Below are 26,131 nucleotides of genomic sequence, written 5' to 3'. Positions count from 1 at the left end.
CTTTAGCCAAATTCATTAAACAGCCATAATGTGTACATGTTAGGAAAAGGAGATGAATTGATGTTTGTAGTGAAATTTTCCAAATACATAGGTTCAAGTTATATATTGTTAACATAATTTAATAGTAAGATGATTTTATAAATCCAGTAACAGAAATGTCTCATTAGGTTGCTGTGAGACAACTTCAAGAAGAACTGGCCAATACCCTAAAGAAACTATCTATGTCAGAGGCTTCACTGGAGGTGACATCACGTTGTCGTATGAATTTAGAAGATGAGGTAAAAGACTTAAAGGAAAAACTGACTAAGAGTAGGAGTCAGGTATGTATGAAATGTCACATGTCAAGTTAATCTGTAGGTGGTTAAATAATATGAAGTGTTTTAGGATACTTATTTCCATGGATCACTTCCTTCCCTTTTTCATTATAATTAATTTAGTATAATTTTAGTATCTTCACAATGTACTTATTTCTTAAACTTTGACTTTCATTCTGTTATTTGTTTTATATATTTTTTTCTTATAGTAGTTACCCTTAGGAAAGGTGAAACTTATACATCATTCTTCACAGAAATTGGGACTTTTTTCCTACTAAATAGTTTTTTTAAAAGACTTACTTATTTATTTGTGGTGGGGGTGGTTGGAGAGGCAGAGGGAGATGGAGAGAATTTCAAGCAGACCCCTGCCCAGCAGAGAGCCCCATGCTGGCTTGATTCCATGACCCATAAGATCATGACCTGAGCTAAAATCCTGAGTTGGATGCTTAACCAGCTGAGCCACCCAGGTGTGCTAATAATGTTTTTTAATGATCCCTCTGTTACCATCATGAGCTAAGCCATGTAAAAGCAGAAGATAATGTTTAATAGAATGTTTAAGAAAATTGTCTTATTTCTCATCTTCACTCTTTTGAATGGATACAGAATCTGTACTGATTTCAGGATAACTTGTACAGAAAAGTGATTTCACAAACCAGTTGAACTTTGGCATTTCCTTCATTTTCTTTTCCTCTTCAGTATATAATAAATGCACAGAAGTATTTAGTTCATGTATACTATATACACCCAAAAGAGAGAATTAAGAAAATTATCTAGGCCTTGCCATTGGATTTTTTTAAAGCTGTATTGAGATGGAATGCACATTCCATACAATTCACCCATTTAATATTTGTAGTTCAGTGTTTGGGCATATTGATAGAGTTGTGCAACCATTACTGCCATCAAGTAGAACATTTTAATTACCCTGAAAAGAAACTCTTAATCCTTGCCCCCAGGCTCAGGCAACCACAAGTCTACTTTCTGCCTCTATAGAGTTGCCCATTCTGAATATTTCATATATGGGGAATCACACAATGCGTGGTCCTTTGTGACTAGCTTCCCTCGCTTAATGTTTTTGGGGTTCATCTGTGTCATAGCATATATCAGTGCTTCATTCCTTATTATCAAACAGTACTCCATTGTGGGCTAAAACCATTGTTCATTTATCATTTGATGCACCTTTGGGTTGTTTCCACTTTTTAGCCATTAATAATGCTGCTGTGAACGTTCAATTAGTTATTGTCTGGGCATATCTTTTTATTTCCCTGGCATCACATTTTATCCTCTCAGTTAATTGTGTTGATTTCACCATCTCTTAGTCTTTTTTTTTTTAATTGACTTTCACAGAAACCACACTCTAGGAACAAAGGAACCAGCTGGTACCATTTCCATCCAGTGCCCCTCAGCACAAGCACAGAGCCATCTGCGGGATGCAGTACAGCTCTGACACTGGCTGCCTAATCTGCTTACACCAAGCACCATCCCCTCGCACTCCAGTGGAACTGCCCTGCTCAATCATTCTTGCCTCAGTTCCACCACAGCAGGCCTTTACCCCAGAAAATCAGCACAGGCCCCTGCCCACACCTCATCTAACCAGATTCAGGAAGGCATGAGTTCCAGTGGAGGTGGTGACAGGTCTCATTTCACAAGCACACCAGGGCACACCTAGTTAAAAGTTGCTACATTCAGGCCAGGTACCAAACACTGCCCACAGCAGTGAGGGAGTGCCTTTGCAGATGTCTGGCCTGAAGGATAGAGCAGCCAGAACTCAACGGCAGAGTGCATGCTGCACACACTAGACATACCCCCCTAAGCACGAGACCCTGGGTGCTACATCACGTCTTTTCTCATAAGTCCATTACTTTTGGGAGAAGATGACATAACTGGCTTTTCTAACACAGAGAAGCTGGCAGAGACTTAGATAAAATGAGAAAACAGAGGATTTTATCTCAAATGAGAGAACAGGATAAAGCCACGGGTCCAGAGATTGAAGTGAGACAGATGTAAATATCATGGCTGATGGAGGATTTAAGCAGTGACCATAGGGACACTCACTGGACTTTAGAAAAGAACGACAACATCAGTGAGACCCTTACAACAGAGATAAAAGAGTTAAAAAAGAATCAGAGTTGAAGAGTGGAATAAATGATTTAAGAAACACACCTAATGCAATGAACAGTAGGCTGGAAAAGACAGAGGAACAAATTAACAACTAAGAAGTCAAAGTAATGGAATGCAATGAAGCCAAAGAAGGGGGAGAAAGAAAAATTATGCAAAATGAGACCAGACCTAGGGAACTCAGTGACTCCATCAAATGTAATAACATTCAAGTTATAGGAGTCCCAGTAGAAGAAGACAGAAAAAAGGTGTAAGAAAACTTGTTTCTAGAAATATAGCTGAAAATGTCCCTAATCTAGGGAAAGCAACAGACATCAAGATCCAGGAGACACAGAAAACTATCCAAATCAACAATAGTAGGCTAACACCAAGACCTATTGTAATTGAATTTGCAAAATACACTGATAAAGGAAACATCTTAAAAGCAGGAGAGCAAGTCAGTAACTTTCAGGGGAAACCCCTTAAGGCTAGCAGGAACTTTTTCAGCAGAAACTTGGCAAGCCAGAAGGGAGTGGTATTATCTATTCAACGTGATGAATGAGAAAAATCTGTAGCCAAGAATAGTCTATCCAGCAAGCCTATTACTCAGAATAGGAGAGATAGAGTTTCCCAGATAAAAACTAAAGGAGTTTGGACTACTAAACTAGCACCATAAGAAATATTAAAGGGTACTCTTTGAGTGGAAAGAAGAGACCAAATGTGACAGTATAAAGGCAGGAAACACAAAAGTAGCAAAAATGAACAATTTATATAAAAAATAAGTTAAGGAACTCAGGAAAAAAGGATATAAAATATAATACTTTACCTAAAGCATGTGGAGAAGAGAAAAGAATGGGCTCAAACTTAAAGACCAGCAGCTTAATATAGACTTCTATATGCAGAAGAGGTTATACACAAATTATATATCAAAACCCACTAATAGTGGTGCCTGTGTGGCTTAGTTGGTTAAACATCTGACTTGATTTCAGCTCAGGTCATAATATCAGGGTTGTGAGATTGAGCCCTGCACTGTACTTTATTCCGGCCATGGAGTCTGCTTAAGCTTCTCTTTCCCTCTCCCCACTCCACTCATGCCCTCTCTAAAAAGAAAACAAAGCCACCGATAAACACTCAAAGAGGAGAAAGAAATGAAATATATCACTAAAGAAAACCAGTAAAATATCAAAGACACAAAAAATGATCAGAGAACATCTCTAGAAACAACCACAAAGCAAGTAGTAAAATGACATATACATGACTATCAATAATTACTTTGGATATAAATGGGGTAAGTGTTCCAATCAAAATACATAGGATGTCAGAGTGGATTAGAAAGAAGAAGAAAAAGAAGAAGACCCATGTATAAGCCACTTGCAAGAGTTTCATTTTTGTCATAAGGACACCTGCAGATTGGAAGTCAGTTGATGGAAAAAACATGTATCCTGCAAATGGATATAAAAAGAAAGCCAGTATAGTAATACTTACATTGGACAAAACAGAGTTTAAAAGAACGACTGCAGTAAGAGACAAGAGCACTATATCATAATGAAGAGGACAATCTGACAGGAAGAAGAACTAACTATTGTAAGTATTTATGCACCCAACATGGGATCACCCAAGTATATAAAACAATTAATGACTAACATAAAAGAAATAATTGATAATAATACAGTAATACTAGGGTCCTTTAATTTTATTATATATGTTTTCAATGAAATTTATTTCTTTTATTCCCAATTGCAAATGTATCCATGAAGTCAATGTACAATTCAGATATTTTAGGAAGGAATAGAAAGAATCAATAGTTGGGTACTTTAACTCACCTCTTACATCAAAAGACAGGTCAGAAAGTCAACAAAGAAACAGTGGCTTTATATGATGCACTGGACTAGATGGACTAAGGAGATATATTCAAAATATTCCATTCTTAAACAACAGAATACACATTCTGGAAAATTCTGTAGAATAGATCACATATTAGGCAACAAAACAAGTCTTTTTTTGAATTTAATTTTTTTTCAGTGTTCCCAAATTCAATGTTTATGCACCACACCCAGTGCTCCATGCAATATGTGCCCTCCATAATACCCACAAAACCTGTCTTAATAAATACAAGAATATTGAAGTCACACCATGCACCTTTTCTGATCACAATACTATTAAATTAGAAGTCAGCCACAGGAAACAGTCTGAAAGACCACAAATACATGTTGGTTAAGTAACATTCTACTAAACAGTGAATGGACCAATGAGGAAATAAGAGAATAAAATTTTTAAAATACATGGAAGCAAATGAAAATGAAAACACAATTGCCCAAACTTTTGAGATACAGTAAATATGGTTCTAAGAGGGAAGTATATAGCAATGCAGGCCTAACTCAAGAAATAAGAAAAATCTACAACAACCTAACCATCACCTAAAGAATATAGAAAAAGAACAACAAATGAAGCCTAAAGGCAGCAGAAGGAAGGAGATAATATTAGAGCAGTAGTAGTAGTAGTAGGTAGCTCAGTTGGTTAAGCAGCAGACTCTTGATTTCAGCTCAGGTCATGACCTCAGAGTCCTGGGAATGAGCCCTGCTTCTGTCTCTTTGCTCAGCGGGGAGTCAACTGGAGGATTCTCTACTCCCTCTCCATTTGACCCTCTCCCCACCTTCTCTCTCTCTCAAATAAATTTTTAAAAAAATTAGAGCAGAAGTAAACACTATAGAAAATTTAAAAAGACAAAAATAGGAGAGACCAATGAAACCAGGAGCTGGTTCTTTGAAAAAATTAATAAAACCAATAAGGCTTTAGCCAGAGTTATCAGAAAGAAGAGAAAAAGGACCCCAATAAAATCACAGAAGAGAGAGTAGAAATAACAATCAACACCACAGAAATGCAGACAATTATAAAAGAATATTATGAATGACTGTATGCCAACAATTTGGACGATGTAGAATAATGGATAAATTCCTAGAAACATATAAATTACCAGAACTGAAACAAGAATAGAAAATTTGAAGAGACTGAAAACCAGCAAAGAAATGGAATCATTAATCTAAAAACTATGAACAAACACAAGTCCAGGACCAGGGGCAAATTCTACAGAGCATTTTAAAGGAAGAGTTAGTCCGATTCTCAAACTATTCCAAAAAACAGAAAAGGAAGGAAAAACTCCAAATTCACTCTATGAGGCCATTATTACCCTGATACCAAAACTAGACAAAGACACCACAAAAAGAACTCTAAGCCAGTATCTTTGGTGAACATGGTTGCAAATATCCTCAACAAAATACTCCAAACTGAATCCAACAATACATTAAAAAAATCATCACCATGATCAAATGGTATTTATTCCTAGGATATGGGGGTGTTTTAATATCTGCAAATCAATCATTGTGATACACCAAATTAATAAAAGGAGAAGAATCATCTGATAATTTCAAAAGATATAGTTAAAGCATTTGAGGGGCACCTGGGTGGCTCAGTGGGTTAAATCCTCTGCCTTTGGCTCAGGTCATGATTCTGGCATCCTGGGATCTAGCCCCGCATCAACCTCCCTGATAATTGGGGGAGCTTCCCCCTCCCCTCTCTCTGCCTGACTCTCTGTCTACTTGTGATATCTGTCTGTCAAATAAATAAATAAAATCTTTTAAAAAAAGCATTTGACAAAGTGCAACATCTATTCATGATAAAAGAGTAAAAAATCCATTCATGATAAAAAGCTTCAAAAAGTAGGTTTAGAAGGAATATAGTTCAACATAATAAAGGTCATATATAAAAAATGCACAGGTAATGACACCCTAAATGGGAAAAAACAGAACAGAATTTTCTGTGAATACGACTGGATTTCATGCTATTAGAAAATCCATTCTCCCAGGTCTTTTGAGATAAGCTTTCACCTCAGGTTTCCTGTGCAGCTCTCATTTAACAATGCCTTTCAAATTCTCACACTCTTAAGATCCTTAAAGAAATTTGAGGCACACCTTAAGTCCTTCTCAAGGACTTGTAAAGGGTTTATAGTTTTGGCTTCATCCATAGGCCATGTTGTCCTGGATTTGCTTTTAACCCAGAAGCCATTTCTTTATTTTAGCATTATTTGACAATACAGCATGTGGAGAAGCTGTAAATGAGGAACAGATAGGTGAACCCAGTAAGTCCTGGTTTCTTCATATTGAATCGTCTTTCTTTAGCTTATCTCTCCTACCAGATTTACTTTCATGTGGTTTGTGGCACGAGTTCCTTTTCCCTCTAGTGTCATTTTCTTCACTTGTCTAGAAACCTTTGCTGTAAGCCTCTCAAGGGCCATCAGGTTTCCACTCACAGTCTCTTGGAAGCCCTTTTGGTTTTCATTCTTACTCTTCTCTACTTCTCACTCTTACTCGTCTTTCAGGTTCCACCCACTTCCTGGTTCAAAGAAGGTTTAGTTTCAGTTTTTTGGTTTTCTTTTTTAATGGCAGCACCCCATTTTAATATCAGTATCTGTGCCAGTTATTTATTGCTGTATAATAAACAATCTCAAAACCTAGTGGCTCAAAACAGCATTCATCTTGTTCACAAATCTTCGGACAAGGTTGAGTCAGGCCAACTCATTTCTTCTTCATTTGGCATCACCTGGGATGACTGGAAACTGGGAACTAGAATCATCTAAAACCTTGTTCATGCACATGATTGGCTGTTGAGGCTGGCTTTTGGCTAGGATGTTAGCTAGGGCAGTCTCAGCTGGAATATTTGCATGAAGACTTAACTAGGTACCCTGGGCTTTCCCACAACAGCTGGATTCTAAGGGTGAGGTTTCCTAGAAGAAGAAAGTCATATGGAAGCTATATCACATTTTCTAACCTTGCCTTAAAAATCACACCGCAGCTCTGCCATATTCTGTTCACTAGGAACCAGTTACTAAGACCAACACATATGAAGTGGAGGGATTGTCATGGGAGAAGTGTCAGTTTATAAAACCACCACATCCACTTGTCTTTCCAGTCATATCTAAAGGAAAGGAGATCTTCCCAACTCAGCATCACTGAGCTCCAGCAAGTTTTTTGGTTGTTTTCATTGCTTAGTATATTCTCTTATTTTGTGGGAAGTAACAAAGGATTGTAACACTGTCGAGTTAAAGAATTTTTTTTATCCAAAAATATATGGATAATCTCACTAAATTTTTCCCCACTATTTTTTTTTTTTTACTGAGAGATGTGATTTTTTAACCTTGTGAATCATTTCTCTTCAGAATGCAATTGAAATTAGCATAAAACAGTTGTAATTCAGAAAAAGGCTGATGGCAATAGAATCAGTATTTATAGATTCATTAATTAGAGTCTTATTTTCAATGTCTTATTTTGGTAAGCATTTATTGGCTCAGACCTACATAAGTCAATATGGGATTCCTAAAACGTCTTTAAAAATTATGGAGTACATGGGCACCTGGGTGGCTCAGTTAAGTGCCTTTGGCTTGGGTTGTAATCCTGGGATGCTGGGATTGAGCCCCATGCTGGGCTTCTTGATCAGTGGGGGGTCTGCTTCTCCCTCTCCCTGCTCTTGTGCTCTTGCTGTCTTGCTCTCTCTCCCTCTCAAATAAATAAAATCTTTAAAAAAATTATGGAGTGTTAAGACGAGGGAAGGGTTAAGAGACTTTCTACTAAGATGTGACTTATAGTTATTTTATGGAGGAAAAATCTGAAACAATCAGAAAAATAAAAGTATAAATATTAAATACAAATGTGTTGCAAAGAGGATGACAGCAGAGATCGATTTTAGTAACTCCTAGTGGTTTGAATTTTGTTCTTCATTTCTTAGTTATTTGAGGTTCTGCATTACAAGACTTTACTACAATATAGATAACATTTTATTGAAAATGAACTTATTTTAAAATCTGAGCACCTGCCCGGGGAGCAGTCAGTAACGTATGTGACTCTTGATCTTGGGGGTTTGAGTCAAGCCCCATCTTTGGTGCAGAGATTTAAAATCTTTGAAAAAAATGTGGGGTCTTAGTTTTGCATTGGACTCTTTTCACTCTGCTTCCAACTATATATTATTTTATTCATGCAGGTTGATGATCTAACAGCAAAACTGGAAACTATGACTTCAAGAAACCAGGTTCTTATTCAGGAGTTATCATCTATGAAAAAAATACCGACAAAATGTGAAATTCTAGAGAAGAATAAAAAGAAGTTGGGGAACAACAGAAAGTAAACCTCAGAAGTTGTGTAGAAGTCAACGTGGTAGGATATAGTAAAATAGAACAATATAAAGGGGATTGAAGACAGGACAAGATTGAATGTAGAAAAAAAATTAAAAGAAGTTGATCTATTTTTAGAGGTTAATTTATTTGTCTATAAAATGCTTTAATTCATTTTACTCCAAATTACATTTTGGTTATATGCAGTGTAGAGTTTTCCTCTACTTCCTTTATAACAACTTGGTAAATTTCTGAAAGCATTTGTTCCTTCCCTTTAAAAATTTCAGTTTTCATTATTATTCACACTAAATTGATCTTTCAGAATGATTCACAGTAGAAAGTCATTTTATTTTTTAAGACCAGTTAGTATAAAACAAGGCTATTGAGAGGAAAAGAAAAAACTGTGCTTTAAAAATTTTGACCATGGGGTCCATGGGTGGCTCAGTCAGTTGCTTGTTTGGGCTCCATTCTGGGCATTCCTATATAAAAGAAATGGTACCATACTTGGATTATTCCTTTTTTATATATATTTAATATCTTATTTATTTATTTGGAAAGAACGAGTGGGGGATGGACAGGTAGAGAGAAAATTCCAGGCATACTTCATGCTGAGTAGGACACAGGGCTTTGTCCCAGAACCCTGAGATCACTATCTGGGCAGAAACCAAGAGTCAGGCACTCAGATGACTGAGTCAGCCAGGCACCCCAGGTACCTCAATTATTCTGAAGTTGTATTGTTCACTTTTTAAAAAACTAAATGATATTATTATTCTTTGAATTATCAGATTGCATGCGTTCTAATGTAAGAATGAACATTATTCACATTTAATTCAGTTTCACATTAATGATAAATATTTTACATTTCAGCTTTTTTTTTCCACTTTAAAAATTTCTCTCTGAATCATTGACACAAAACTAAAAGAAAGAAATATACTGTAATTACCCAGGTTGTAACAATTTTAAAACTATGCTTTTAATTTGCTTTAGACGCAAGCAGCATTTCAAGAAAGTGTAGCACAGTTAAGAGAAAATAATAATGCTTCAGGAAGAAGTCAAATGGAACTCAGAATTAAAGAGCTGGAATTTGAATTATCCAAAATGAAAAATTCTCAAGACGTTACTAAAGCAGAATTGGACAGATACAAGCACCTCTACCTAGAAGTAACACATCGAATGTCATTGACAAATGAACTGAACAAGTTAAAACAATCATAGAAAGTAGAGTTAGCTTATTAATTTGCATCTAAACCATAATTTTTTGGAGCCACGTTCATGAGATCAGTAGTAAGTGAAAGCCAACTAGATAATATAATTTTGAAAAATGATGTTTGTAAATGAACTTATTGTCAAAATGCTAGTTTAAGTTAGTTTGCATTTCTCTTTTTTGTTGTTGTTTTAAATGATTTTATTTTTTCCTTTGAATACTTTCAGTTAATCTGATCTCCTAGTCTTTAAACTAATTGTTTGAAGATTTATAATTTAGACAGCATATTATTATAAAATTGTCAAAATTACCCTAAATAGAAATGAGTTTATTAAAATTTATTTATTAATGTTAGTTTATTTTTGGAAGAGTACATCTTTAACCCAAAAGGTCAAGATGGAAACGGTAGATTCCACGTTCAGTACCCTAGTATCTGTGTTATAACCTAATTGTTTCTGGAGCTGTTTCAGTTCTATCTGATCACAACTCTGCCATCTACTTGTCCTCTAGCAATTGTTCGTCTAAATTTTTCCTCAGTGCCAAATGCTCAATCTCTCTGAGGTAATGTGCAAAATATACAAGAGTGGTGAAAGCCAATGCTTGAAAAATGTCTTTGAGGGATTTTTTAAATTTTTATTTTCCTTTAAAGATTTTACATATTTATTTGACAGAGAGAGCGAGCAAGTGAGCACAAGCAGAGTGGAGCAGCAGGCAGAGGGTGAGGGTGAAGCAGGCTTCCCTCAAACAGGGAGCCCAGAATGGGGCTCAATCCCAGGACTGTGGGGTCCTGACCTGAGCTGAAGGCAGATGGTTAACCGACTGAGCCACCCAGACCCCAGGATGGTTTATTTTTGCAGCTCTAAACTGGTTTACTAAATATAAGTATGTATCATGGCGTCCCCAAGAATCTTTTAAGTACAACCATTCCAGAAGGCAGCAGGTATAACCTGTTAGGCCATGGACATCACTGATCACCATTTCTCTCCCTCTTTAATTTGAATTACTTGTTAGTTAGGAACCCTAGAGATATATGGACTTCTTTAGAACAGTTTTAAACCTATAATTATACATAATAGGTCTGCTCTGTCACATTTACCATGTTAAAACACTATTTAATGGCACATTTTGTTTACTATTATGGAGACTTAAAAAAATGCAAGTAATTTAGGACTGATTTGGGGAGAAACGAAATACTAAGTATTGTGTTTTGTAATCCTAACAGGACTAGTGAGAGGCTGGCAGAGACCAGTGCCAAACTTCTGGTGGAGAAACAGCAAAAGCAAACTTTGCTTGACACTATTAATATGAGGCCATCCCTAGATCTGCCTTATGGTAGAAATGTTAATAATAGTTCACTATTCAATAGAAACGTTGCTCTAAGAGAAAACGTGGTGATTCCTACCTCAAACTCATGGCGTTCAAGTAATGACCTCGAGACTTTCTTGATCAAGGTTGGTTATATTATCTTACCTTTTTTTCCTTGGGTTTCAGATTTCTGAGATAATTTTTGTTTTTAATTTGGTAAGATTCTGAGTTGCTTAGCTAACTAATACACACTAAGTAAAAGTCATAATTATTTTTGCTGATAAAGAAATGAGACATAAATTTTGATTTTTTTTCTTTGTTCCTGGAGCTCTTATTTTCAAGAGGTACCTATTATTACCTTTATTCAATAATTATAACTAAACTGACATTTATTATTTTTCAATATTTTATTTATTTTAGAGAGAGAGTGTACAAGAGGGGGAGAGAGTGTGAGATTCTCAAGCAGACTTCCTGCTGAGTGTGGAACCCTACATGGCTGGCAGAGACCAGTGCCAAACTTCTGGTGGAGAAACATGGGGCCCAGTCTCACAACCCTTAGATCATAACCTGAGCCAAAAACAAGAGTCAGACACTTGACTAAGTTACCCAGGCACCCCAAAATGAACACATTTTAAATTTCTTGAAAACCTACATCTAAATTCGATTTTAGAAAGTAAATATTATTGCTCACGAATGAAATCTATACTTAGATGCTTTGACTAATTTCCTGTTTGGCAGTTGTTCATAACAATTTTAAAGTTCGCTGTTACCCATTTTTCCCACCCCTATGTATAAGTCAACAATAAGAATCCAAACACTTACTCACATATGGATATTTATTATTTCAAGAATCCATGATAAGTCCTTTTTATGAATTAAATAAACTTGTAATGCTAAAAAGATTAATTTTTCTTTTTAAGTTTGTAATTGTTGTCATTTTCTTACCTGAGAGTACATCCTTAATTTTTGTCTTATTTGGAGCATTTTTTAAAAACTTATAACACTTCTATTTCAATTTTTACAAAATGTCTTGCTGAGCAACTGTAGAACATTTTCTAAATGGCTAAATCAAGCAAATACTGCATTTTTTTTAAAGAGAGAGAGAGGGAGAGAGAGTGTGTGTGCAAGCTGGTGGTGGGGGGTGAGGTACAGAGGGTAAGCAGGCTCCATATTCAGTGCAATGCCTGATGCAGGGCTCAGTCTCAACGATCCTGAGATCATGACCTGAACCAAAGTCAAGATCAGATCCTTAACTGACTGAGCCGTGCAAGTGCCCCACAATTGGAATTTTTTAAATGAAGTTCACATATATCTATCCTGCCATCACTTTAATGATTGATGACTAAGATGGGAATAATAGGGAGTCTTTAAGTAGCAGCTAGTTTCCATTGTATATCATTGTTATTAAAATATCCATTTCAATCAATGTACATAGGTTTATGGTTTTGAAGGTATATTCATGTTCTTACTAATGTAGAGAAAAGTAGCATAGACCCCTGGTAAATGAGGCCTCAATCTTGTTCTTTCATTTGGTTTCCTTATTGTCTTGCTCTCTTCCCTCCTAATTTGAGGACTTTCTTTAGTGTTATGCTTGGTTGCCTTTCTTTTTCTTTTTCTTTTTTGTATATTATAGATTTTTGTGATCACAGTGAAGTTCATATATAACATCCCATATATATAGAAGTCTTTTTAAAGTTGATGGCTACTTAAGTTCAAACACATTTTAAAAACACTACATTTTTCGACCCCCCCTTGTTTTATGTATTTGATGTCTTAGTTTACACCTTTTTATTTTGTGTATCCCTTTACTAATAACTGTAGACACAATTGTTGTTACTACTTTTGTCTTTTAACATTCATACTGGCTTTATAAAAGTGATTGATCTATTACTTTTATTGTATGTTTGCTTTTACCAATAAAACTCTTTCTTTCATAATTTTCTTATTTCTAGTTATGGCCTTGTCTTTCTTCTTTCTTTCTTTTAATCTATTTTTGAGAGCAAGCAAGAGAGAACACAGATGGGAGGGGAGGGCCACAGAGAGAGGGAGAAGCAGACTCCTTGAGCACAGGGCGTGGTGTGGGGCTCGATCCTAGTAGGTCTCTTAACCTGTCCTCATTTTAAAAATTCTTTTATCTTTTTGTTTTTTGGCTTGGATGATTTCTGCTACCCTGTCTTGTAGATCACTGATCTGTTTATCTGCAGCTTTTAATGTGCTGTTGATCCCTCTGGAGTATTTTTCATTTCAGTTGTTTTATTTTTCAGCTCTGATTGGTTCTTCTTTATATTTTCTCTTTCTTGAAGTTCTCACTGAATCCATCCATTCTTCTCCCAAGTTTGCTGAGCATTTTTATGACCATTACTTTGAACTCTTATTCAGGTAGATTACTTATCTCTGTTTCATTTAGCTATTTTTCTGAAGTTTTGTATTGTTCTTTCATTTGGAACATATTCCTCTATCTCCTCATTTTGTCTGACTTTCTGTGTTTATTTCTGAAATTGTTTTCAACGTTTTCCCTCTTTAAAGTATGTCACTTTGAACAATGAATGTTAGGTATAAAGTCAAGGAAGAAGAAACCGTTTCTAAGTATTGTCTGATCATTTTTCTTGTTGGAGCTGTGGTGGAGTAGGTGGCAGATGACATTGCTCTTCTTTTTCTGAGTTGAGAACACAGGAGTCAGGCAGATGGAGATAAGCTTAGTAACTGTAATACATACTAACAGATTGGAAAATGTGGCTTAGGTATGTAGCCACTGCCAACTTCCTAATACTTTACTCCTTTACTCCAAATTAGGCACTTCCACACACAGTTGTAAATGGAAGGAAGAGATGTTTGATGCCCATCCCACAAAGATGAAAGCAGACCTCAATTCATGTTACTAGGGCAGGCATAGCTTTTCAAATAAGAGATCTGGAAGCATGTAGGCACTGCTTAGTGCCTTCTCCCAAATTCACCCATTAGGCGAATCTCTCTTCCTGTCATGAAGAAGGTAGAGAAATGTTCTCACATGGAAATGAAGGTTTACCTATAATTTCCGAGTGGATTTAATTTATAATTAAAGTTAATCGTGTCTTTTGTACATGTGAACTAATGGGAAGGCTAGATGGCAAAGAGAAATCTGTTCAGTGTTTTAGACTTTGCAATAAATAGCTCACAACATAGGTAACCATTTGTTGATTGACTTTGATAAACCAAGTTTTATTTGAAGGAAATGAATAATTCTTTTAAGGAAGAATTTCCTCAGTTTCAGGTTCTTTGGTTCAACCAAAGATTTTCTCCTTCAAGTTCCCTGTCCTTTCAAGTTAAAAAAATTTTGCTTATAAATTGAGCATATTGACTGTTACTAATAGGAGTTAAGATAACTTCTCGTCCTTTATTTTTGTTCATGACTGTAAAAATTTATAGTTTAGTTAGAAAGCTGTTTTCTGTCTAATGCCTTAACTTTATGGAGCCACAGAACAAAGTTTTATGTATTCATTTTCTCTGATTTCTAGTTAAAAATGCATGTATTTCCTGAATATGAGGAAGTAACTAAAACACATTCCTGGCCTGCAAACTAGGTGGTTTTTTGACCTCAGGCAAACTACAATCTCTCTGAGGCCTTTTTGTCTCTTATGTGAAATTAGGGATGTTGACTAAGTTAGTGACTTTTATACCTCTGGGGAAAAATTGTTTTTTCCAAAGAATAGAACTTATCTTTTTTTTTTTTTTGCATTAAACTGTATTATATAAAACACAGACAAGTAGAGCTGTTTAGCTAAATGTGAGATAAGACTACACCTGTAGACTTCCTTGTCCCTCAGTCCTGCTGTGTCCCAGGAGACCCTTAGATTTCTATGAGCCATAGTTTGAAAACTAACATTTATGAGAAAATCCTTCGTTAATAATTCTTTGAATTAAAATTTGCTGATACATTGCATGTTGTTTTTCTGTTTATAATTTTTTTATCCTCCTATTTTTTGGATAAATGGAAAAGTATAAATAAAATTGCAAATGGGTTCTCCTTATTAGTGGACTTGAAGCTATTTCCACCTTCTAAACACAGTTCTCACTTGGAAATAAAGGTCACAGAAGTAAATATTTAGGAAAAGACAATAACATCACATTGGTAATTCCTTAAGTCATGTCATATAAAAAAGTGTCTTATATTTTACCTAGTATTTATTAATGCTTTATAAAATTGCTTCAATAAAAGTTTCTCCCATCAAGTGGTATTGATTTATTAATTTTACAAGGCTGTCTAGTAATGTTGTCATATTATTAATTTTATAAGGCCTGAATATAATGTTATTGTCAAAAAGTGTTATGATTCCTCAAAAAATTAAAAATAGAAATGCAGTACCATTCAGCAATTCCACTACTGGGTATTTACCCAAAGAAAATGAAAACACTAATTTGAAAAGTTATGTGCACCCCTATGTCTTTTGAAACATTATTTACATTATTTACAATAACCAAAGTATGGAAGCAACCTCAGTGTCCATCAATAGATGAACAGATAAAGAAGATGTGTGATACATATACAATGAAATATTTATTCAGCTATAAAAAAGAATGGGATCTTGCCATTTGTGACAACATTGGTAGACCTAGTATTTTGCCAAGTGAAATAATGCAGAGAAAGGCATATACCATATGATTTCACTTCTGCATGGTATCTAAAAAACTAAACTACTAGTAGCCTACTAGTGACTGGAAGCCTTACTGATAACATAAATAGTTCTTTAACACAGTTTTTTTTTTTTACATTACATGTATTATATACTATATTCTCATAATAAAGCTATATTTAAAAAAGTTATTGAGAAAATACACTAAAATACTGTATCAAAAAAAGTCCATGTGTAAGTAGAGTAGACCTGCACCCTTCAAACCCATGTTGGTCAAGGGTCAGCTGTATATTACAAGTATTCTCATCTAGAATTTTCTTACTTAGAGCTTTCTTATAAAAGGTACCCTCTCATTGAATGCTCAAAATGGGGTCTAATGTAGGGTACCGAGGGGTGCCTGGGTGGCTTAGTTGGTTAAGTGACTGCCTTCAGCTTAGCTCATGATTCCTCAGTCCTGGGATAGAGCCCCATTGCAGGTTGTCTGCTAAGTGGGGAATCTGCTGTTTCCTCTTCCTCTGCCTCTTCTCCCACTTGTGCTCTCTATATCTCATTCTGTCTCAAATAAATAAATAAATAAAATTGCTGATATAAACATTGGGCTGCAGATGCCTCTTTGGATCAATATATTTATATCTTTGGGGTAAATACATAGTGGTGCAATTGCTGGGTCATTGGGTAGCTCTATTTTCAGCTCTTTGAGGAACCACCATACTGTTTTCCAGAGTGCCTGCACCAGTTTACATTCCCACCAACAGTGTAAGAGGCTTCTGCTTTCTCTGCATGCCTGACAACATCTGTTGTTTCCTGACTTGTTCATTTTAGCCATTCTGACAGGTGTGAGGTGATATCTCATTGTGCTTTTGATTTATATTTATTTCCCTGGTGCCAAGTGATGCTGAGCATTTTTTCATATCTGTTGCCCATTTGTGTGTCTTCTTTGAGAAATGTCTGTTCATTTCTTCTACCCATTTCTTGACTGGATTGTTCTTTGGGTGTTGAGTTTGATAAGTCTTTATAGATTTTGGATACTCGCCCCTTATCTGATATGTCAATTACAAATACCATGTTCCATTCTGTAGGTCATCTTTTAGTGTTGTCAGTTGTTTCCTTTGCTATGCAAAACCTTTTTATCTTGATGAAGTCTTTGTTTCCCTTGCTTTTGGAGACGTGCCTAGCAAGAAGTTGCTTTGGCCAAAGCCAGAGAGAATACAACCTGTGTTGTATTCTAGGATTTTGATGGGTTCCTGTCTCACATTTACGTCTTACATCCATTTTGAATCTTATTTTTATGTGTAATGTAACAAGATGGTCCAGTTTCATTCTCCTGTTTGTGGCTGTCCAGTTTTCCCAACACCATTTGTTGGAATGACTGGCTTTTGTTCCATTGGACATTCTTTTCTGCTTTGTCACAGATTAGTTGACCATAGAGTTGAGGGTCCATTTCTGGGCTCTTTGATCTATGCGTGTGTATTTGTGGCAATACCATACTGTCTTGTAGATGACAGCTTGGTCATAGAGCTTGAAGTCTGGAATTGTGATGCCACCAGCTTTGGTGAACTTTTTCAACATTCCTTTGGCCATTTGGGATCTTTTCTGGTTCCATACAAATTTTAGGAATATTTGTACCAGCTCTTAAAAAATGTTGATGGTATTTTGATAGGGATTGTGTTGAATGTATAAATTGCTCTGGGAAGCATAGACATTTTCACAGTATTTGTTCTTCCAGTCTATGAGCATGGAAGGTTTTTGCCATTTCTTTGGGTCTTCCTCAGTTTCTCTCATGAGTGTTCTATAGTTTTCAGAGTACCAATCCCTTGCCTCTTTGTTTGGGTTTATTCCTAGGTATCTTAATGGTTTTTGGTGCAATTGTAAGTGGCTTTGACTCCTTAATTTCTCTTTCTTCTATCTCATTGTCGGTGTATAGAAATGCAACTGATTTCTGTGCATTGATTTTATATCCTGCCACTTTGCTGAATTCCTGTAGAACTTCTAACAATTTTTGGTTGGAGTCTTTTGAGTTTTCCACGTAGAGTATCACATAATCTGTGAGGAGTGAGAGTTTGACTTCTTTCTGATTCAGATGCCTTTATTTCTTTTTGTTGTCTGATTGCTGAGGCTAGGGTTTCCAGTACTAGTTGAACAACAGTGGTGAGAGTGGTCATCCCTGCCGTGTCCCTGACCTTAAGGGTAAAGCTCTCAGTTTTTCCCCATTGAAAATGATACTCACTGTGGGCTTTTTGTAGATGGCTTTTATGATATTGAGGTATGTTCCCTCTATCCCTGAACCATGAATAGTTTTAATCAAGAAGGGAAGCTGTACTTTGTCGGGTGGTTTTTCTGCATCTATTGAGAGTATCATATGGTTCTTATCCTTTCTTTTATTAATGTATTGTGTCACACTGATTGATTTGCAGATGTTGAACCACCCTTGCAGACCAGGAATAAATCCTACTTGGTCACGGTGAATAATCCTTTCAATGTACTGTTGGATCCTGTTGGCTAGTATCTTGGTGAGAATTTTTGCATCCGTGTTCATCAGCAATATTGGCCTGTAATTCTCCTTTTTGTTGGGGTTTTGTCTGGTTTGGGGATCAAGGTAATGCTGGCCTCATAGAAAGAGTTTGGAAGTTTTCCGTCGTTTTTATTTTTTGAGACAGCTTCAGAAGAATAGGTATTAATTCCTTTTTAAATGTTTGGTTGAACTGTCCAGGTTTTTCTCTTACCATTTCTTCCAGATTGTCTAATTTGTTGGCAAATAGTTGTTTATTATACATTCTTAAAATTGTTTGTGTTTCCTTGGTGTTGGTTGTGATCTCTCTTCTTTCATTCATGATTTTATTAATTTCGGTCCTTTCTCTTTTCTTTTTGCCAAGTCTTCTCAGGGGTTTATCGATCTTATTACTTCTTTCAAAGAGCCAGCTCCTAAATGTGTTGCTATATTCTACTGTACTTTTGGTTTCTATTTCTTTGCTTTCTGCTCTGGTCATTATTAATTCTCTTCTCCTGCCAGATTTAGGCTTTCTTTGCTGTTGTTTCTCCAGTTCCTGTAGGTGGAAGGTTAGGTTGTGTATTTAAGACCTTTCTTGTTTCTTGAGGAAGGCCTGTATTACTCTATACTTCCCTCTTCAGGACTGCCTTGGCTGCATCCCAAAGATTTTGAGCAGTTGTGTATTCATTTTCCTTTGTTTCCATGAATTCTTTTACTTGTTTGTTAATTTCCTGGTTGACCCATGAACATTCTTTAATAGGATGCTCTTTAGCGTCCATGTTTTTTAATTTTTCCCAAATTTCCTCTTGTGATTGAGTTCAAGTTTCAAGGACTGTGGTCTGGAAATATGCAGGGAATGATCACAGACTTTTGGTACTGGTTGAGACCTGATTTGTGACCCAGTATGTGATCTCTTTTGGAGAAAGCTCCATGTGCACTGGAGAAGAATGTGTATTCTGTGGCTTTAAGATGGAATGCTCTGAATATATCTGTGAAGTCCATCTGGTCCAGTGTGTCATTCAAAGCCCTTGTGCCCTTGTTGATCTGCTTAGATGACCTGTCTATTGCAGTGAGTGAGGTGTAAAAGTCCCCTACTATTTATTGTATCATGCTCGATGTGTTTCTTTAATTTTGTTATTAGTTGGCTTATGTAATTGGCTGCTCCCATGTTAGGTGCATAAATCTTGACAATTGTTAGATCTTCTTTTTGGAGAGACCCTTTAATTATGATAGCGTCCTTCCACATCTCTTATGACGGCCTTTGGCTTAAAATCTAATTTGATAAAAGGATTGCCACCCCAGCTTTCTTTTGATGTCCATTAGCACAGTAAATGGTTTTCCACACCCTCACTCTCAATCTGGAGGTGTTATTGTGTCTAAAATGAGTCTCTTGCAGACACCATATTGATGGGTCTTTGCTTTTTTATCCAATCTGATACCTTGTGTCTTTTGATTGGGGAATGTGGCCCATTCACTTTCAGGCTAACTATCGAAAGATATGAATTGAGTGCCATTGTATTACCTGTAATGTCATTGTTTCTGTATATTGTCTCTATTCCTTTCTGGTCTATGACACTTTGGGTCTCTCTCTTTGCTTGCAGGATTCCCTTTAGTATTTCTTGAAGGGCTGGTGTGGTGGTCACAATTTTTTTAATTTCTGTCTGTCCTGGGAACTCTTTATCTCTCCTTCTACTTTGAATGACAGCCTTGCTGGTAACATATTCTTGGCTGCATATTCTTCTGGTTTAGCACCCTGACTATACCATGCCAGTCCTTTCTGGCATGTCCTGAGCTGCTTTCTGGATTTTCTCTTTGTCTCTGAAATTTGCAAACTTCACTACTCTATATCAAGGTGTTGGCCTATTCTTATTGAAATTGAAGGGGGTTCTCTGTGCCTCCTGGATTTGAATGACTTTTTTCTTCCCCGGATTATGGAGGTTCTCTGCTGTAATTTCTCAGGTACACCTTCTTCCACACCCACTTTCCTCCTCTTCTGGGATCCCTGTTATTCTAATATTGTTTTGCTTTATAGTATCACTTATCTCTTGAATTCTCCCCTCCCCTTGAATTACTGATCCAGTAATTGTTTACCTCTCTTCTTTTCTCAACTTCTTTATTCTCCATCATTTTGTCTTCTTTGTCACTACTTCTCCTTTCTGTGTCATTTATCCTAGCAGTTAGAGCCTCCAATTTTTAAAATTTGAAATAGCTAATATTTATTAGTTAATTATAGCTCAGTAAGTCTGTAAAAGATAAGTAGGGTTTTATTTCTCCATTACCCATTATGTACGTGATGAATTTTTTAGAATTTCTATTCAATTAGCTGATATATGATATATGTTTCAGATATAGTGTTCAGTTAACCATCTGTTGTATATAATACCCAGTGCTCTACACATCGCATGCCCTCCTTCATACCCATCACCCAATTACCCCTACCCCCATCCCACCTCCCCTTCAGCAAACGTCTGTTTCCAATAGTTAAGAGTCTCTCATGATTTGTCTCCCTCTTTGATTTCTTCCATTTAGTTTTCCCTCCCTTCCACTATGATTCTATGCACTTTTTCTTATATTCCCCCTATGTATGAAACAATATGATAATTGTCGTTCTGTGATTGACTTATTTCACTCAGTATAATACCCTCCGTTTCCATCCACATCAATGTAAATTGTTGAGTTTATCCTTTTTGATGGCTTTGTAATATTCCATTTGCAATATCCCACATCTTCTTAACCCACTGAGCCACCCAGGCGCCTGGTAGCCACATCTTATTTATCCATTCATCTGTTGATGGACATTTGGGCTGTTTCCCCAGTTAGTCTATTGTGGAGATTGCTTCTATAAACCCTGGTGTCCAGGTGCCCCTTCACATCAGTATGTTTGCATCTTTGGGGAAAATACCTTGCAGTACAATTACTGGGTCATATTTTTAACTTCTTGGAGAACCTCCATATTGTTTCCAGAAGTAGAGCTTCCATTTTTTTTATTGCATCCCCTTAATAACCTTTTGATTTCAACTTGGTAATATTTTTGTTCTTTTATTTCTCCAGAAGGGGATCCTCCAGTGTCCTTTGTGCTTTGTTCAAGCCCAGCGAGTATTTTTATACTTGCTATCCTAAACTCTAATTCTGCCATCTTAGTTATATCCATACTGATTAGGTCACTGACAGTCAGTAGTACCTCCTGTTCTCTTATTTCAGGTGAGTTTTTCCATCTAGTCATTCTGTCTAGAGAAGAATAGAAAATGAAGAGAACAAAATACTAAAATAACAACAACAACCCCAGAGAAATATAATCTCTATCAACCAAATCTCTATAATCTCTATAAACCAAAATAAATAAATAAATAAAATAAAAATTTAAAAAGTGAGAATATAATCAGATGATGAGAACAGAGCAATACACTAGATTTGGGTATATTTTGGTCTGTTTCTTAGAGGAAACTACATCCCAAAATTGTAAAGAAAGAAAAAATATATATATGCGAAAATAAAGTTAAGCACTATGAAAGGATAAAATGTAACTATAAAAATTACAATTAAAAATGTTTAAAAAACCTGAGTTGATAAAATGAGAAATTTGTTGAAATGGAAAAAGATAAAGAAAATTAAACTTGAAAGTTTAAGGAGCCATGGATTCTATATAGTATTTTCCCCCAGCACTAGAGTTTTGCAGTTGTCTGTGATTCCTTAAACTTGATCTTAGCGGGAAGTTCTTGCTGATTTTCTGGGGGAGGGGCCTGTTGTGCTAATTCTCAGAGGTCCTTGCCCTGATGGTATTGCACTGCCCTTGCCAGGGGTCCAGGCTAATTTAGGGCCTCCAGATTCCTCTTTGTGGCTTTCGTTCCCTGATGGTTTTCCACACTGCTTGAGAGGATTAGAATGAAAATGTGAGCCTCCCAGTGTCCAGCCCTAGAGCTGAAAGCAGGCACCCTCCACTCTTCAGTGTGCCCTCACAGAGGAGCTGTCAATCACTCTCGTCTCCCTGGTTTCTGTATGCACTCTGTGTACACCCAGGCTTTGAACATTTTTATCTCAGTCATGCAACCCCCTTTGGAGTTTCTAAACTTTGCAGTCTCCTGTGGCTGCATTCATGCCAGCCCTCTGGGGGAAGGAGGAGGTCTTGCCCTGGTTCTTCTGCATGTTTGGCCCTGTTCTGAGAGTGGTTACCCAATGGGCTGGGGTTTGTGATTAATGGAAACACTGAGCTGAAAGCCCCCTTCTCTGCTCTTTGATTGCAGCTGGCTTCCCTGCTGAAACTCCTGGGAACTCTCCCATACTCAGGCACCCCATTCTGTGTGACCCTGGGGATCCTGAGATCAGGCAGTTCTACCTAGGATTCTACCCCACTTCTCCACCTGAGTGCTTTTCAAGCAGGGATGTCCCTCACCGGATTAGACTTATAAAAGTTCCTGTTTCACACCACTGCTGTATCACTTTCTGATAAGCAGTTTATGCATCCCCCCCAACAGTTTATCTTCCCATGTATCCCCTTCGATTCATTTCTCCATCCCACACCTCCTACCTTGCAGAATGTGGTCACTTTTCTATTTGTAGAATTAGAACAGTTCTTTTCTCAGATCTCAGGTTGAGTTCACAGGTGTTCAGAATGATTTGAAAGCTATCTAGCTGAATTCCAGGGACTGGACAAAACTATGGCCCCCTATGCCTCTGCCATATTCCTCTTCTCCCAGAAATTATATATATTTAATAGACCAATATTACTTGTACTTTTTATCAGATTTCTCTAAATAGTGTTACATCTCTTTCTTCCGTTACCTAAGATTAAAATAAGTAGGGATTTATTTTATTTATGTGATTATCTTTCTATTTAAGCAATCCCTAACTTAATTTTAGTCTCTAATAGTGCTATTTTAAGTTCACATTTCATAAGCTATATATAATTCCTACAATTATGTGTCTTGTTTAACTTGAACATTATAAATATTTGACTTATTTCAGATGCAGCAGGAGTTGGAAAAAAATATAACTAGAGAACTAGAAGAAGGTATGTTGCCAAATTTCCGAATTAAGATGGTCATTGATTTCTGAAATATCCTATGAATGGTAAATCCATTGTTTTCTATTGTTTGGATAACAATAGGTACTATATTAATTTTTTAAATATATATCTAATAAAAATATAAAACATAAACATAATGAGGAACATACTTATTCCTCATTTAGTCATCGTTTTTCAGACTTAAAAAAAAAAATCTCCAAATGTCTATTTATCTGTTATTTCAAGCTGTAATCTTCCTTCACTTCTGCCATCCCTCTGGAACTGTCAACCTGAATATGCGGGCTTTCTTAAATCCTTGTTTCTGCTAATGATATAAAACCAAAATTAAAAAAAGAAAAAAAGAAAAAAGCAGTCTTGTCTTAGGTGATACTTAGTTAAGCAATTATGGTTCAAATGACCTTTACTTGACAGGTGACATTTAAACATCCAGCCGTTGATTTTGTCATTGATTTACCTTTTGCCATTGGGTAAAATTCCAAGCTCCATACATGGAATAAAAACACCCAAATCAGTTTGGTTCTTGTCAGCTTTTTCAGCCTTCTTTACCGCTAACATTTACCCTACTCTGCTGCTTTGCTCTTGCACCTCTTCAGCATTGACTACTTGCAATGCCACAAGTGTTCTTCCACACTCTCTGTATATGTTCTTTGTATATGCGTCTTCCCTCCACCTGGCATGCTTCTTCCCTGTCCTTCAGATATCAGCTTACATATCCCCTCCACCAAAAAGCAGACAATATTCATAGAAAACTAGGATTTTCCTTCTGTGTGTTCTTCTGTTCAACTCTGAAAATTGCCTGTTTGATTTTTCAGTCTGTTGTACATGATTGTTCACGGGTGGGCTCTGTTATCATCTTGTAATGAGAAAAACAGAAGCTCTGATATTTATCCACAATAGCAATTACCTCAGTGGGCAACTGTGAGCAAAATATATTTAAAAGTAATCTTGTATTTTATATTGTAGCTGTATTAGATGTTTTTCATTCTTCATAACACTCATAAGACTTCAACTTTGTTTTTTTTTTTTTTTTACTAACATTTAGTTAAGAATGAAGTATTTTAGATAAAGACTGTAATTCTTTTTCTTTTCAGGTTTTGCTGTATTGGAATCAGGCTCATCTGGTGGGGCCACCTCTTTAGAATCTACTTTTGAAAGACATATAAATTGTGATGACGTACTGAAATCACACAGAGAGTACTCAGAGTTTCTGAAGAAAAAGTATAGCATCTGAAACATAAATAGTAGAAATTTATTTTCTGGATGGTTATAAAATATTTTAATAGTTTCCTATTAAATGGATGATATGCACAAATCTTTCTTAAAGGAAAATATTTTTGGATCATGTGTGTAATGAAAGTTTATATAATATTTTAAGCTATATTTCTTGGTAGCTAATTAACATTTAAACAGATTTTTTTTAATATGGAAATCAGCATTATTGGGTTTTACATGCTTCAGGCTGCCCAAATGCCAGCTTTCTAAACAGCACCCAACCAACCAAGTTTTCATGAATACTTCAGTCATGTTAATTGATAACTTTTTGGTATTTTCCAATTTTTATTACTACATATGAACCTAGAGATTTAGACAGACATTAATTTTAAGACAGAGAGTCTTAAAATTAGAGGAAAAAAATAACTTTTACCCCAGAACCATTTGCAAGACAATTGTTAAATTATGCCTGATTCCCATAGCATTTATATCCTACAAATCAGTACATTCCACATAACTACTGTACAACCTTGTCAATCAGACAATTCTCGTACAGTTGACCCTTGAATAATTGCAGGGGTTAAGGGCACTGACCATTTGCAGTCAGTAATATGTGAATAACTTTCGACTCCCCAGGCACTTGAGTACTAGTCTGCTATTGACGAGAAAACTAACTTTTACAAAAACAGTTAATTAGCCTGTGTTTTGTTTGTTATATGTATTCCATATTATATTTTTATAATAAGCTAGAAAAGAAAGTGTTATTAAAATCACAAGGAAGAGGGGGACATAATGGCGGGGAAGTAGGAAGAGGTGTCTTTTCAGCCTGTACCCCAAAGTGAGCTGATTACCTACCATAGAACTCCGATCACCCATGAAATCAGCCTGAGATCAGAATTATACACGTCTGGATCTCTACAGGGGCAGAAGACGCCAGTGGGCAGATAAAGCTGAGTGGGAAAGTTGGACTGATATGGGAAGATAAACAAAAGGGGGAGGGAGCCACCAGAGGCGACTGGTTGGAAAGTAATACCCCAATCAAGCAAGAGTGCCCTGCATCTGGGGTCCAGCATTAACTTAGAGACTGGTTGAAAGCACTCCAAAAGAGCAAAGAATTGTGGGGGGAAATTGTTGGAATCGGGGTTGCTAGGGACAGGGGCTTAAGTCCCCAGTCCCAAGACTGCCTCCACTGGTTCTAAGGCAGAGAGAGTGGGGAGGAGAAACCAGCTCTTGGTCCCTAAAACGCCAGGGCACCTGAGAACCCTGGGGTCCATTTCCTGTGAGGGGATGGGAGCCACACTGGGAGGCAGAATGCTGAAACCCTGCTATAGAGTCTGAGATACTCCCCTGAGAGAGATACAAAGGCCCAGCCAGTGCTCTTTGATACCCACCATTGTTTCAGACCAAACTCCCCCCAGAGAGGTTCACGGAGGGCCCAGCCAGTGCTCTTTGATATGCGCCATTGTTTCAGACCAAACTCTCCCCCCAGAGAGGTTTGTGGAGGGCCCAGCCTGGTGCTTTAGGACCTGCACCCCATTCTCAGAGCCTGAGACCCATGGGCGACCCACAGTCTCCCCTGAAAAAATTGGTGTGTGCAAGCAAGCCGGGCGCTCTTAGATGCAGAAAGACCAGGCACTCCCAGCCTGGGCCAGCGGGAAAATCTCAGTGTGCTATTGCTGCTTGGAACCTGTCTGGTGGTCTGGAGCTGCCCAGACAGCTGC

At 36.7% G+C, this 26,131-nt stretch overlaps 1 protein-coding gene across 3 annotated transcripts; it reads left to right on the top strand.

Annotated features, from left to right (window-relative positions):
- Positions 1-307: 307 nt before the first annotated feature.
- LOC309857912 (ankyrin repeat domain-containing protein 26-like) lies at positions 308-24,493 on the top strand. 3 transcript variants are annotated; one of them, XM_082750632.1, is made up of 6 exons: positions 308-320; positions 8,439-8,611; positions 9,556-9,767; positions 10,995-11,223; positions 23,138-23,242; positions 24,290-24,493. In XM_082750632.1, the coding sequence occupies exons 3-5, from the start codon at positions 9,625-9,627 to the stop codon at positions 23,225-23,227; spliced, it is 462 nt and encodes a 153-aa protein (XP_082606758.1). In that variant the 5' UTR covers positions 308-320; positions 8,439-8,611; positions 9,556-9,624; the 3' UTR covers positions 23,228-23,242; positions 24,290-24,493. The 3 variants fall into 3 exon arrangements, with proteins under 3 accessions (XP_082606758.1, XP_082606756.1, XP_082606757.1); XM_082750630.1 differs by lacking the exon at positions 308-320 and having other exon boundaries at positions 23,138-23,183; positions 24,290-24,488; XM_082750631.1 differs by lacking the exons at positions 308-320; positions 8,439-8,611 and having other exon boundaries at positions 9,441-9,767; positions 23,138-23,183; positions 24,290-24,488.
- Positions 24,494-26,131: the final 1,638 nt, after the last annotated feature.

This window comes from Mustela nivalis (assembly GCF_964662115.1).
Source record: "Mustela nivalis genome assembly, contig: HAP1_SCAFFOLD_1526, whole genome shotgun sequence".
Lineage (NCBI taxonomy): Eukaryota > Metazoa > Chordata > Mammalia > Carnivora > Mustelidae > Mustela > Mustela nivalis.
Note: the sequence above shows the minus strand (reverse complement) of the source record. Positions and strands in the feature narration are given on the sequence as shown.

Bases quoted from the DNA above. Each gene is read 5' to 3' on its own strand.
- LOC309857912 (XM_082750630.1), top strand. From the start codon at position 9,625: ATGGAACTCAGAATTAAAGAGCTGGAATTTGAATTATCCAAAATGAAA. The intron at 11,224-23,137 runs GTTGGTTATATT...GACTTATTTCAG, and splicing joins TCGAGACTTTCTTGATCAAG to ATGCAGCAGGAGTTGGAAAA. The intron at 23,184-24,289 runs GTATGTTGCCAA...TTTTCTTTTCAG, and splicing joins AACTAGAGAACTAGAAGAAG to GTTTTGCTGTATTGGAATCA.